This window comes from Microtus pennsylvanicus, chromosome 1 (genome assembly GCF_037038515.1).
Source record: "Microtus pennsylvanicus isolate mMicPen1 chromosome 1, mMicPen1.hap1, whole genome shotgun sequence".
Taxonomy (NCBI): domain Eukaryota; kingdom Metazoa; phylum Chordata; class Mammalia; order Rodentia; family Cricetidae; genus Microtus; species Microtus pennsylvanicus.
The window spans coordinates 75,771,928-75,787,481 of NC_134579.1; the positions used below are offsets into that span (position 1 = coordinate 75,771,928).

Consider the following 15,554-nt stretch of genomic DNA (forward strand, 5'->3'; position numbering starts at 1 on the left):
AATGTCTCTAGCCTTCTCTGCACAGTATTTGGGGGTCTCTGAGATATCTCTCTGCATCAGTGCAAACCTCCTTGTACTGACACAGTGAATTTACCTCTTCTTGCTCAAGATTTAGTTTCCACAGAGGTCTGAAGACCTCAAGAGAGTTGCCTGGGTTATATGTAGACCCCAACAATGCAGTGGGGGTAGATGTAATTTTAATATTCACATATTCATTCTATGTGTTATATGCATTTAGCTTATCAAAAAAAATTGAGAAACTTCAAAGTAATACCTTAATGAAGTTTCTTTGGGCCTTAGAAAAACAAGGGCAAACCAAAGACAAAAACAGTAAACAGAAAGAGATGACCACAACCAGGGCAGAAATTAAGAAAACAAAAATGAAAGATATAATCCAAAGAATCAACAAAAGGAAGAGCTGGTTCTTTCAAAGAATTAACAAAACCGGCAAACCATTAGACAAATTTGTAACAACAGTGACTGGGCAAAGGCTCCCCCATCCTCCCTCAGCTTGGGACATCTGTGGTTTAGCTTAAAACTGACACCACCACCACCATCCCTTTCTATCTCCACCATGTAAAGCCCAGTGGGAAAGCACCCAACTCTGTTCTAGAAACTCGGGGTTGAAATACCCCAGCTAGCTGCATGCTTTTGGCTTCTGTTGCACTGCCTGCTTTACTTTTTCCTGCAACTGCCAACCAGGATGTAGTTTTCCTTTGCCTTTAAAGCTCCCTATGAAATGCATTTGAGGCTCTCTGTGAGAAGTGTTTCTCTCTAGGCAGTTGCCAGCTTACTACAGATTCTCAATTCCGACTCTGGTCATGATAAATGGTCTTTGGGTCTCTATCCCAAAACAAGATGCTCACCAGTTTGACCAACCCCAAGGCCTCGGCACAGGTCACAGCTGAGAGAACTTGTTCACAACAACCCAGACCCTCCCACGTCCCTGTCTAAATACCCTTCAGTGAGCCACCTGATTTGTCACTTCCAGGTAAGTCTGCTTAAGGTGTCTTCTGTTTGGACACATAGGAGAGTTCAGTACAGCCACTGGTCAATGTCCAGGATCTGTGTGAAATGTCAACACATTCCCCAGGTCTGTTCAGATGCATGAGTGCCACCCCTAAGTTGTCTCCATATTATCGTCTGTTCCTGTCTTGTTTGTCTTTGTCTCTTCTGATGGGTCTGGTACTTGTCATTGGGAATTGAGATCCTGAAAGAGAAACTATGGGCGGCTCTGCTTCTAACCAGCTCACATCTTTGGACTGTTTCCTCCACTATTTTCAGGGTGCATACAGTCTTCCAGACCCTTTGTGAGTTAGAGTGACCCTCTTTTGACAGCCATCTGCAGGAACATATGATAGCCAAAAGGCCTAAGCAGCATGGCTGATGATCACAGGAAATTCTGGCCACCCTGATCAGTTTCCCTACATAGATGTTTGGTTAAGTCCCTAGCAACAGCTTCCTCTATGGCTCAGAACTTATTCCCTTAAAGCTGGTATCAAGATTCTAGTAGCTAAGCCCCAAGAGGAAAAAGCACCAAAATTTTTATTCAGTGACCCAGAATGAAGAACTTCCTCACCCTTGTCCCTGGATGAAGAATGATGACTCCATTATGGGCCTGCACCCAGTGACCTTTTACTCTTCTTTTCGCCCTACAAAGGTTTCCTCCCAAGTTTATGCCTCTCCTGCATACCCAAGGGTTCCAATCATGCCCCCTACCAGAATACAGCACATGTCTCAATTACCATCCCTGATTCCCTGAACTCCTCTGACTTGACCCAGACCCTAGTGGTTTCTGTCATTCCTCCCCTCTGTCAAACCCCCAGACTCCTTTTGAGAAGGAGTCAAGCAAGAAGCCCCCATTCCCATTTATGATATATGTTCCCTTCCCAGCCAATGACCTGCAGAGCTGAAGTCCCAGAACCTCCCTTTCTCTGAGAAACTGCAAGCTCTCTCCTAGAGACTGTTTTCTATTTCCACCAGCCCACCTAGGATGACTGTGAATAGTTACTGGACATCCTGTTCACATCAGAAAAAAAGGGACCACGTGAGGCTGGAAGCAAAGAATGCAGCCTTGGCTCCAGACGGGATTCTCTGGCTGATAACACTTATCACATTGAGATCCTAACACAGACCAAGGTAACGGAGCACTAGACACCTACAGCCAGACTTTCCTGGCTAGACTACAAATAGCACCAAGGAAGCCCATAGACCTGTCAAGGGGAAGTGAGGTCATACAGGGTACCTCAAAACATCCTGCTGCATACCTAAAGCACCTCCTAGAGCCTTACCATGCCCATACACCCTTAGACCCAGATGCACTGGAGAATGGGCAGGTGCTCAACATTGCCGGTCACCTAGTGAGCCCCTACTCAGTCACCTAGTCAGATATTAGAAAGAAGTTACAGAAGTTCGAGGGATTTTAAGTTGTGAATAGGTCCCAGTTTCTGGAAAAACTGAAAATTTTTGGTCTTATCCTCAGTCAGAAAAATATATCCTAGCTCAAAGTCCTGCCCCAATCAAAACATTGAATTGGGTTATCTCTCAGATTTACAACAAAAGATTCCTGGGGGAATAGGCAGAAACCAACACCCCCAATCCACTGGCCGAACATCAAATTCCGATAATTGTTCAACTAATCAGTCCAGCTAACACTATCCAGATTAAATAATGACCAAGGAAGCAAAGGGGGCATTGTAGTCCATATTGACTGGCTTAGAGAGACAGAACTTCTGCCCTGCCAGTCACCCTGGAAAACACTTCTCTTGTCTATGAAGAAACCTGGGACATCTTATGACAGACCCATCCAAGATTTGAGGGACATGAATAAGAGGGTTGAGACCATCATGCCCCAAACCTATCCACTCTCATGAGTCTGATTCCTCCAGAGAAACAAGTGTACACTGTCTTGGACCTAAAGATGCATTTTTCGGCCTCCCACTGGCAGATGAGTCAACCCATCTTTGCTTTGAATAGACAGATGCAGAGGGAGGTTACAGCTGGACCAGGTTGCCCTTAGGATTTAAAAATTCTCCAACCATGTTTGATGAGGCAGTAAGTGCTGACCTCCTGCCCGTCCATAAGCTTTCCCAGTTTCATCTCTTAACAATAAGTCAATGATTGCGGAGTGGTCAGCTAAGAAAACCCAACTTTGTACATCAGAAGCTACCTATCTCAGCTACCAGCTGAGGTGAGGAAAAAGGAGCCTGTCTCAGAGTAGGATTGCTGCCATCCTTCAGATCCCAACCCCAAAGGCTAAGAGACAGGGTCAACAGTTCTCGGTGCTCTTGGGTATTGCTGCCTCTGGATACCAAGGTTTGCTTTACTTCTGCCTGCAACCGCCAATCAGGATGCAGTTTCTGTGTTCTTTGCCTCTAATGCTCCCTGTAAAATGCATTCAAGGCCTCTCTGTGAGGTTTTTTCTCTCCAGGCAGTCACCAGATGTCAGCCAGCTTAATAAAGACTCTCAGGATTTTAGTCATGCTGAGTGGTCACTGGGTCTCTACCCCACAGAACAATGGGACAAAAAAAAAGAGAGAGAGAAAGAAAGAAAGAATTCCACAGGAAAAAACTCAAAAGACCTAAATTAACTAATTTGAAAATCAAAAGAGAGGCAAACAACAGAAAGCAATAAAATTCAGAAAACAATAAAGACATATTTTAAAAATCTGTTTCATTAAGTTGAAAAATCTAAAAGAAAAGGACTATGCTTAAACTAGTTCTTAATATCTGGGTCTTCAATTCAGTTCCATCGATCCTCCTGTCTGTTCTTATTCCAATACCAGGCTGTTTTCAGTACTGTAGCTCTGTAGTAGAGTTTGAAGTCAGGGATTGTGATGCCTCCAGAATTTCTTTAATTGTACAGGATTGTTTTGGCTTAGGTTTATTTGCTTTTCCATATGAAGTTGAGTACTGTTCTTTCGAGGTCTGTGAAGAATTTTGCTGGGATTTTGATGGGTACTGCATTTAATCTGCAGATTGCTTTTGGTAAGATTGCCATTTTTACTATGTTAATTCTACCTACCCAAGAGCATGGGAGATCTTTCCACTTTCTGGTGTCTTAAATTTCACATGTACTCACTCCTAAGTGGTTTTTAAACATAAAACAAAGAAAACCAGCTCACAAATCACAATCCCAGAGAACTTAGACGACAATGAGGACCCTAAGAGAGACATACATAGATCTACATAGGAAGTAGAAAAGACAAGATCTCCTGAGTAAATTGGGAGCATGGGGACCTTGTGGGAGGGTTGAAGGGGAGGGGAGAGGCAGGAAGGGGAGCAGAGAAAAATATAGAGCTCAATAAAAATCAAAAAAAAAAAAAACAGGAAAAAATAGTTCTTAAAATACAGGTCTTTCAGCCAGACTGTGGCACCTTTAATCCCCACGCAGATCACTGTGAGTTCAGGGCCAGCCTAGTCTACAGAGCAAGTTCCAGGACTGCCAAGGCTACAGAGAAACCCTGTCTCAGGCAGGGGGAGGGGAGGAGGTCTTTCACTTACACTTATTTGGTTAGAGTTACCCCAAGGTATTTTATTTTATTTGTGGCTACTGTAAAGGATGATATTTCTCTGATTTCTTTCTGTTTTAAGGTCTGAGGATATAAAAGTTCATAAGCTTGAGGGTCTAAAAAAAATAACTTAAAATATAAAAAATGTTTCTGATTTCTTCCCCTCCCCCCATGGTGTAGTTCTAATAAGCCAATAGAGCAATGAATGACTACTTACTATGTGAAATTGTGAAAACCCGCGAAATACCACAAGGCCTATAATGGGATGTCTCCCCCTATTGGCGGGGTGCAAATCGGTGCAAACACTGCAGGGACCCGTGGCAAGGTGTCCCTTGACCCCTGGCTGGATCCGGTCAGGGTGACTCAGAAGCCAGAGAGACCAGAGGCAAGGGGGAAAAAAGAAAAGAAAAAGAAAAAAAGAGAAAGAAAAACTGAGATTGTATTAATACTAAGAGGTTTAGGCCCCCTCTTCTGGTAAAACAATGTTGTTTTTGTGTCAATCACTCTGGAGTAATTAAAAATTCAATGGCCTTGTTAATAATTAAAAAAAAAACACAGAGAAGCTGGATGAAAACTTGCTCAATTGGTCTCCTTGGTTAAAACTTTGCTTCCAGGTCTAATGATCTTGCTTCTTATCAACAGACTTGATGGCTTTTGTTCGAGAACGGGCCAATACTGCTCAACTGATGGTATTAAGGTTCCAGCATCACCCCCTTGACTCCCTGGGCAGACGGGATCCATGATTGAGTCCTGCCAGCGGTACTTGTGAAGGGGGAAAAATGTAAGGCCTATGGCAGTTTTCCCAAGTCAGCTTAGTACAGACTTGCCAAAAGGGGTTCTATAGAACAGCAAAAAGATAGACCTTAGTCTCAGTTTGCCCTAGGGCAATGCTAGCTTTTAGACTCCCTCCTCTTCCGATTTCACTTTTGGGCCTGTTCCTTGCCTTTGCAGGAGACAGCATTAACAGCTTGATATAAACTTGTTGTGTGTTTACCCTCAAAATGACTAATTTGGTTTCTTTACAGAGTTTGGAGCTCTAGTTTTGTTAAAGCTACTAACTTATTGTAGACTGTTGAAAATACAAGTTAGTCAATCATCTTTAAAGTGCTGATATGGTAGGTTACAGGAATGGGCCTTATTCAGTCCCCTGTGTATGTTTTCAAGGTCAAACTTAAAACAGGTAATAAAAACCAGGGTTTGTCTAATCAGACGTGCCTAGGCAGCCCTCTTATTTCAGAGATCTGCAGAATATGACATTTAAAATAATAGTTAAAAAGTTTATTACATTAGGCAGAGACTTCGATATCCTAACAGTAACCCAAGGTCTCCAAAGAAGATTATGAGATGCCATGAGGTCTCCATCTGGATTACAACAATGCTGACTGCTGGGTGAGATGACCCCAGTGCAACACCGGCCGCCAGGACCCGGTCCAGACTGTGAACAAACTGCAGGACCTTGGAGAATTGATTGCACCACTTTTGCCTTGACAAAATAAGGTCAGTCTTTTCCATGTCCCTCTTCCACCTTATAGGCCTGGCTTGGACAGTAAGACTGCTGTTCTGGATATTCCTGCCTCCAATGCTATGGAGACCTGGGTATGACTAACTGTATATGGACTCTGGTCCGTCATTTTTAGTAGATTCAAAACTATTTGGTCTGCACTCAGATATATTTTATTTATTTCAGCCCTCAATTTGACTATTTCCTGTCATGTACTCCTCCTGGGTGAGTTGGCTTGTTTTTGTTCTAGAGCTTTCAGTTGTGCTGTTTAAGTTGCTAGTGTGAGATTTCTCCAGGTTCTTTGTGTGAGACAAACCTTTATTCAAACTAACCAAAAGGCAGAGAGAGAATAACAAAATCAGAAATGAAAAGGGAGACATAAAAACAGACACCAGGGAAATCCACAAAATCATCATGTCATAATTCAAAAACCTGTACTCCACGAAATTGGAAAATCAAAAAGAAATGGACAATCTTCTGGATATGGACCACATGCCAAATTTACAGCAAAACCAAATAAACAATTTAAATAGACCTGTCACCTGTCCACCTCTAAGGAAATAGAAGCAGTCACCAAGTCTCTCAATATTTAAAAAAAAAAAAATCAGGGCTGAATAGTTTCATTGCAAAATTCTACCAGAATTTCAAAATAGAGCTAATACTGCTCATATTTTTCCACACAATAGAAACAAAAATCCAGTTAATACACTAGGGATAAATCCTGATCCCACTGCCAGTGGCCCCACAAACTGCCCAAGCCACACAACTGTCACCCACATTCAGAGAGCCTAGTTCGGTCCTATGTAGGTTCCCCAACTGTCAGTCCAGAGTCAGTAAGCTCCCACTACCTCGGGTCAGCTGTTTCTGTGGGTATCCCCATCATGGTCTTGACCCATTTGCTCATATTATCGTTCCTCCCTCTTTTTGACTGAACCCAGAGAGCTCAGGAGCTCAGACTAATTCTTAGCTGTGGATCTCTGCATCTGCTTCCATCAGTACTATGATGACAATTAAGATAACTAAGGTAGTCATCAATCTTATTACAGGGGAAGGACAGCTCAGACACTCTCTCCACTATTGCTTAGGGTCTTAGCTGAGGTCATCCTTGTTTTTTTCCGGAGACTTTCCCAAGTGCCAGGTTTCTTGTTAGCCTCATAATGGCTCCCTCAATCAAGATACTCTTTCCTTGCTCTCCCATTCTGTCCTTCTACTAACTTGATCATCCCAATCCCTCAAGTTTTCCTCCCCGTTCCCCTATTCCTCTCCCATTCTTCACTCCTCCTCCCCAACATGCTCCCAATTTACTCAAGAGATCTTGTCTATTTACCCTTCCCAGGGTGGGGTCCATATATGTCTCCCTTAGGGTCTTCCTTGTTACCTAGATTCTCTGGGGTCATGCACTGTAGGCTGGTTATCCTTTGCTTTATGTCTGATATCCACTTATGAGTAAGTACATGCCGTATTTGTATTTCTGGGTCTAGGTTACCTCAGAACGATTTTTATTTAGTTCCAACCATTTTTTCAACATCATTGTTTTTTGTTGTTGTTGTTGTTTTGTTTTGTTTTTACTGCTGAGTAGTACTCTATTGTGTAAATGTACCACATTTTCTTTATCTAATTTTTTCCAGGTTCTGGCTATTATGAATAATGCTTTTATAAACATAGTTGAACAAATATGCTTGTGGTATGAGTGTGCATCCTTTGGGTATATGCCCAAGAGTAGTATTGCTTGGTCTTGAGGTAGGTTGTTTCCCAATTTTTTGAGAAACCACTATACTGATTTCCAGAGTGGCTGAACAAGTTTGCATTCCCACCAGCAATGGAGAAGTGTTCCCCTTACTCCACATGCTTTCCAGAATAAGGTGTTATTAGTGTTTTTGATCTTACCCATTCTTACAAGTGTAAGATGGTATATCAGAGTTGTTTTGATTTGCATTTCCCTGATGGCTAAGGATGTTGTGCAATTCCTTACATGACTTTTGCCTCAAAAAATTCCTAGTGTGATCAAGAACAAGAGCGTCTACTCTCTTCACTGTCACTCAACATAGTACCTGAAGTCTTATCTAGACAAACAAGTCAAGAGAAGGAAATAAAAGGGATACAAATAGGACATACTGTCAAAGCATCCTTATTGCATATGACATGATTCTATACATAAGAGAATATTGTGAACTATTTATACGTTGTATGAAGATGTGTCACTGTGATTGGTGTGGTAAAAAGCTGAATAGACAATAGCTAGGCAGGAAAGACAAGAGGGACTTCCAAGGAAAGACAGGAACTGGAGATGAATCTAGGCACCTGGGAGATGCCAGCGAGGCATTATTTGGGCTGGTAACAGAAAAGAAAGCCTGACTACAACAGACTGTGGCAGAATATTTGTTTAACTATGTAAGGATGTGTTGTATTTGTTTAACTATGTAAATATGTGTTGTTGTTTTACCTTGCTTACCTAAGTCATCTTATTGGTCTAAAAAAAAAAAGCTGACTGGCCAATAATGAGGAAGGATGTATAGGTAGGACTTCTGGGAAGGGAAAGTAAAGAGGAGGAGAAATTTAAGCTCAAGGAGGAAGAAAGAAAAAGAGATGGCAGGGAGATGCCAGGCACCAGACAGAATGAAGAAATCAGCAAAGTAGGAATGAAAGCAAGGTAAAAGCACCAATGCAAAATGTGAATAAATACAAACAGGTTAATTAAGTTAAAAGAGCTAGTGGGACAAGCCTAAGATAAAGTAAAGTATTCATAATTAATAGTAAGTCTCCATGTCTTTATTTGGGAGCTGGTTGGCAGCAAAAAGAAATTTCCAAAGACTCCACCCAAAACATCTTAGACCTGATAAATTCTTTCAACAAAGTGGTAGGATAGAAAATTAACACAGAGATATCATACCAATAACATACAAAGAAGCAATCACATCATAATAGCCACTGTGTTAGTTACTTTTCTACTATGGTGATTAAAAACCAACTAATAATAAATCTTTATACAACCATGTATACTTTTGTACAAAAAAAAACAAAAACAAAAACAAAAAAAAACCCTCAATGCAAGATCCCAAAAGCAAAACCATGTAAAACAGATTATACCAGATCTTCTAGCAACAGCACTCAATGCTAAAGTCTAAGGAAAAACATCAACAGGGCCATTAAGGAGGAAGATTCTGAACCCAGAATTTCATTACCCAACTGAAAGTAGTGCAATGAAAGTAACAAACAGAATACAGAATCAGTCACTGTACACAGCAACATCTTCAAAGCCTGTGATGACTGACATTTTAAGCTTTGCCATCTCATTTCCTTTCGGCCTTCTGATTGCCACTCTGCATAACTGTTCCTTAACACTCTAAGTACTCCGTATGACCTGCTCTTCCCTCTGCCTGGACATCTTTCAGTCAAATATGTGCATGACTTTCTGGTTTCCTCTACTCTGGAAGTTAGGCCTTTTAGATCACTCAGTACAAAATAGCTCCATATCCATTTATCCACTTATCTTTCTTTGTTTCTAACACCCAAGATATTGTACATGTAAGTCTGTCCCTCTCTACAAGAAGGGAACTAGGTCAGCCTTGTACAATAAGGCTGTATCATGCCAGAATGTACCTGGTCAGAGCAGGTGCCAGCTGTGAGCTAATTCTTGGATCCTTAGCTTCTCCTATCTTTGACCATTGGTTCCTTTCCCAACTCACTCAATGGCATTCCCATCTACCTTTATCAGGCCAAAAACTATGAAGGTGAAAATTTCATTATCCCCTTTCCTTCCACACAACTCATCTACCTACCAAGCCTTGTTGGTTCTACTACTAAATACATACAGAATTTGTCTCCTTGCCCCTTCCATGGCCATCACACTAATACAACTTCCTATTGACTCCTGGGTCTTTGGAAGAGCCTAAAGGGCTATTTTCTACATGGGTCTCCCCATCATTCCACACCACCTTCTAGCTTCCTGTGTGTCTGCCAATGTACCTCATGTGGGCAGCAAGCCTTTACTGCCTTCCTCATTACCTCCACCAGAATGTTTGGTCCAGGTCTGTAGGCTACTTCTCCTCATCCATGGGTTTCATCTACAATGTCCTTCTCTACATTCTTGCCACTCCTCTAAGGCAATTCAGTCTCATTGTAGCTTGTTAACCTCCCTCTTATGTGTGCTCCCTTACTAGAGACATTGGTCCTCACAAAGACAGGACATGATTTTTTTTTTTGAAAAGTAGGTCTCACTATGTAGTCATAGCTGTTCTGGCCTGAACTCTATATAGATCAGGCTGGCCTTGAACTCACAGAGATCTCTCTCTCAAGTACTGGGATCAAAGGCATGTGCCACCAGGCCTGACATGATCCTTCATTATTATCACACCAAGTGCTGGTAGATCACTTCCCTCAGCACAGGAGTGATTAGCGCCTACTGAACTCCTGCCCAGGTGTGCAGTATCAGAACGCCAGTATCCTACTGATACTGTGGCTAAAGTAAGCAGCTGGATGCCTCATGGAAAGAACTCTCAAAGCATTCTGTCTTATTTTCAAATTTTTACCTTCGTGAAATGCAGTATACTTCTTGTGGCAAGAATGAAAGAAGCACCTACCACTACTGTTGACTCCCACTGGCTTCCAGTGGAGCAGTGAACTGGACCCAGCAAATCCTTGCATATTTCTCGGAGTCGGTATTCAAACCCTAAACACAGAAAAACAAAACAACAAAAACAGGAACACATTATTAAAGGAAATGAAAATCAAGAATATGCTAAATTGTTATACACACCAGAATAAATGAAAAAATATTATATTTCCTACTACGAGCAAAACATGTCTGTCTCTTGCTGTTTGGGGCCTAGAGACCCATGAATAATAGTTTCTTACTCATCCATCAGCCCCTGGACAAGACAGGCAGCACCCTCGCTGTCTGCTGGGCCCACAAAGGTAAGACACAGGTAGCTCAGTGATGAAAAGTTGTGGGGAACATGGGAACTGGTGAAGGGGAGTGAGTTAACATGAGCCACTTGGCAATGGTGTGAAGAGATCACAATTAGGAAGCAACTTCAAAAGGGAGGGAGTGGATTAGGAAGCCGACTTCAGAATGACAACTGAAAATGGCGACATCAAGGGTCATAGGCACCACAGTGAGGGTGGTGCTACCAGAAAGAGGCAGAGCTTTAGGCAGTGCTTAGACAGTTGAAACCATAGGGACTGGAGAGAATAAAAAGGATGAAGCTAGAATCTGAGAAATTTGAGAAGTAAATAGTGTCTCACACGCTTTACAGACAGTTCCTCCTCTCACAGCCAAGAAAACAAGAGGAAAGATTGGGTCCTCGTGTTCTCTCCAAGAAGTGAAGATCCCAGAGGAAGCAGAGCCTCCATGATATATAAGAGTGAGTTCTGCTCTCAACACCCTGGAAGGAGCAAACCATTTCTCAAGAGCAGGGTACACGACCTAACACGTGGCTGACATAACCCAGGTCAACTTGGGTTATGTCAACATGTTTAGGAAGGCCAGTGACCACATACTAAGCACAGAAAGAGTCAGAGAGGAAGGCAGGCTCAACAGTAATGTCTACTGTGACTATAAGATTTACTAACAAACATACACCTTCAAACTGAATCAGATAAGCATGAGATACTAACTCTATGAGTTACATTTACAGACAGCTGGTACATTTTTCTGTCTTTTAGATAATTAGATTTCTTTCCTTTAAATCGTAACAAAATGGACAAGGTGATGAAGGACAAATACTGAGCACTCTGTGCTGTGTGACATGATCAAAGAGAAAGGTCACTCCAAGACAGATTTTAGGCCTGTGTGGCAACAGGAAGGTCCACCCTTTAATGGACTGAACCTTGAACAGTCATTCAAAGACATATTTACTGATGGTTACACTGTTGTTTGTGTGGGTAAACAAGTTCCTCATACCAAAGTCCCTGTCTAATCTATATGATTTTCTCAAGAAAAGCATCACACCCTGCCACTTTAGTACTTAAAAGTGTACCGTTTGCAGTGCCCAATAATTCAAGAGCTCCAGGTGTTCCAGAAGCATCTTGTGACTAGTCAGGCAACGGCTGTGACACTGCTTCAGAAAAACAACTCTATAAATCACAGAAAACAATCACTTATTTCCACCAAGATTTCTTCAAGGTCAAAGCACTTCTAGAAAAGAACTATTCATCCTGATGTTTACCTTAGATACAATGAAAAGCAACTATTCTGTTCCAATGTTTTCCCTTGATACAGTGATTCTGCTAGATTCCTACAACGGACAAAGGAAAGGACGGCAAAGCTGTGGAAGAACTCTGGAAGCAGAGCTGGACTGTGTGAGTGAGTCACAGGAGAGCTTTGGAGGAGTCAGTCTGTGCCACACACTGGAAGCCAGGGAGAGGAAAGCTGGTAAGACAGGATAGGAATTGCCCACCAAGGGATGAGAGGTGGCTGGAGGTCACTGCACTATCCTTTTCCAATACACGTTGCTCTCTGTGGGGATGCTGCTGAAGGTGCAGGCACTCTAAGAACCATGGTGGGGTGGGTATGGCCTGGAGAGCCAAGGAAAGACACTAGGGAGCATATAGGATCTTCTAGCATAAGGGGCTCAGAAAAGGGAGAAAAAAAAACTGTCAACAGACAACCTTCTTTGAAATGACCTTACCTTCATTCACAAGGTACCGAGCATAGAGGAGGAGCCAGTGGCGGTACTCATGGCTTGACTGCAGGGTAAGTGCCACAGCAACCTGGTTCTCTAGGTAGGCCAATGTGGTCTCTTGCTGTACCACATGAGGCACAGAGAAGAGCCGGGCAGCTTGCCTTCCAGAGCTGCAGAGACCAGCAAGGCAGGCACAATAAGACAGGGTGTACTACATGGGTATCAGGAGGCTGTTCCCATGTGTCCTGGTATACCAGAGAGAAGATGGAAGGGTGGAGAGAGGGCAAATAAACTATCCAAGGCCTCCCATTCATCAGCTAGCCAACCTATTAACAGGTGCCGATTCCTACCAACCTCCCTACCCTTCATCACAAGTTAGGCAGCATGAAATTCCAGAGGCAACCTGCCCAGTACCTGTTGTTTGGGTCCCCAAAATTACAGGTCTACCCATTCCCAAACCCTGTACCAGATAGGTATTTATGCCCCTTAGGACCCTTATAGACTGTCACCTGAGCCTTTAAATTGATGGAGCCATTCCTGACACATACCTGACATGGGTAAAAATAAAAACCCATTCTGCACTGAATGAACAGCAATTAGGACACAGGACAAAATCATTGACCAGACCCAGTTCCCTCCCAGTACAGCATTGTTGAAGTGGCCAAGATACTCAGCTCACATACTTGGAGGTACGGCCCTGAATTATGGCTAACGGTCCTGAACACAGCATGGCATCCTGGGATGGCAGGCTGTTCCTGAAGTCTGCACACTGGGCCAGTGAATCCTGCTTGTCAGAAACAAGGTTCCTGAGAAAGCAAAGAAAGGAGCAAATGTCAAGAAAACAAGAAGACAAAAAGAACAGGGGAGCAGAGCAAGACCTGCCCACCACACTGGCAGTTCACCAGAAGAGACTGAGAGTCACAGTCCTCCAAGACAGGTGCCCATTACTGGCACGGTTTCTAGTCATGAGTCTAACAAATATTTATTTTAAGGCAAGGATGATGGGAGGAGTCTCAATTAACATTTTAACTACACAGTCTTGGTTCTTGATGTCTAATGGACTCCTGTATGAAATGTATTCTGAATGCCTGGCTCACACAATGCTGTAGCTGCCCATGGCCCTGTATGGTCTGGCCCTGCTCCATCTGTTGGGCATTGCCAGGCCTCCAGCTTCTCTGTCCCTCTGACTCTTCTGATAAGGTGGTTCTCCCACTTTCTCAGGGCCAAAACAAACAGCTGGTATGTCTTTTCCTTCTTCTGAATTTTTGAAAAGTCAAACTTGGGATCCTCCTGTCTCAACTTCCTAAGCAAATACCACTGCTACATGCATATACCACCATACTGGCTTGCCTATTCTTAAATGATCAACTTTTTTGCATCACGACAATAATCACACATAATACATAAGTATTTGCAAATTGAGAAAGGACATAGCAGAGATTTGGTTTGTTTGTTTGTTTGTTCGTTTTTTTAATTGAAAACTGAAATCTCAGTGTGGCTACTCTTGACACAAAAGGAACTAGGCCTGGTGATGGTGGTGTACGCCTTTAATCCCAGAACTCGGGAAGCAGAGGCAGGCAGATCTCTGTGAGTGCAAGATCAGCCTGGTCTGCAGAGCAAGTTCCAAGACAGTCAAAGCTACACAGAAAAACCCTGTCTCAATAAATAAACAAACAAAATATTGAGATAGATACACAGACAAATAAACAGAAAAAGGATCTAGAAGGCAGCACTCTGGTTCAATGAGAGTCCCTGCCTCAGTAAAGAAGGTGGAGAAGACATCAGACATCAACTTCCTGGCCTTCACATAGACATATGTGCATATACCTATATACATATCCACCCTACACATGCAAATACACATAACACATATGCACACATGGACATATACACATTTTTTTAATCTCTAATGTATACAGAGATTTTACAAACACAGAAAGTGGCTCCAAATTCCAAACTAGTCAAAGGAAATATAGAAATCACAGTAGCCTGACCTTCTCAGTAAGTCTCAAAGATCATTTGATCTAGTTAAGCCCACAAAGCTAACTATTAATAAGGCAACCATGGAGTTATATCCCCAGGTTGTTGATAGTAAAGGAGACCAGTCTAACAAGAGCCACAAACATTCCAGGAAATAATATAGAAGGCCAGTGTGCCCTTACCTAGACTCTGAAGGGAGGGAAGCCCAGATTCACACTATCCTACAGGAACAGTAGTGCATATATGGGTGTGGTGAAAGTTCAAAAGAAGTAAAGCCAGCCAAGACTAACTACTAGGACCCAGGGCCTATGCCCTGGTATCCAGTGTAGATACCCTCTCGGGGAATAGGACAGAGGGGCAGCTTCTTACCATGTGGAGAGTGATGGATTAAAGCAGTATGCTTTCCCATCAGACAAGTTCATCACTGGGATTCCATGCTGTGTTAGCAAGATCTGTGACACCGTCATATCACTTCCTGGAGGATACCACAGGATTAAGTTCTAATCAGTAAGCATGAATGCATATTCACTAATGGAGAAATCTGAGCCCTGGCTCCCACAATCCCAACACTAAGCCTCTGGACTGCTCATATATAATCTATATACTGCTCCTTGATGCTCCAAGCCATTCTGTGTCACCCATTTTAGGGACCCATTTAATCTTCTGCCACAAAAGCATGTCTCCCTACTATATAAGTTTAGCCCTGTCTCACTAAAGTCTCAGGTTGGGCCCTAAGTCTGGCTCTCTACATAGACTAAGAGGCCACAGTCCACATCTGCATCAGACCTGGGACTCTGCCCACAGGGGAAGAGGGGTGCCCACCATAGGGATTACCTGACAAGATGGAGTGTAGAGACTCTTCTTTCACCACAACCACCTGCCTGTGAACATCCCTAAAGAGACAGGGAACAGTTTACACCCAAGTCAAAGGTATCAGAA

The 15,554-nt window shown here is 42.7% G+C and overlaps 1 protein-coding gene across 2 annotated transcripts in view; it reads right to left on the minus strand.

Annotated features, from left to right (window-relative positions):
* The window catches only part of Hira (histone cell cycle regulator), a 102,156-nt gene that overhangs the window by 9,593 nt on the left and 77,009 nt on the right, over positions 1–15,554 (minus strand). For both annotated transcript variants that reach the window (XM_075969303.1, XM_075969313.1), the window contains 5 exons: positions 15,450–15,508; positions 14,985–15,090; positions 13,319–13,441; positions 12,642–12,805; positions 10,593–10,681 (listed from right to left, as the gene is read on the minus strand). In XM_075969303.1, coding sequence (XP_075825418.1) covers positions 10,593–10,681; positions 12,642–12,805; positions 13,319–13,441; positions 14,985–15,090; positions 15,450–15,508 — 541 coding nt within the window. The remainder of the gene's footprint in view (positions 1–10,592; positions 10,682–12,641; positions 12,806–13,318; positions 13,442–14,984; positions 15,091–15,449; positions 15,509–15,554) is intronic.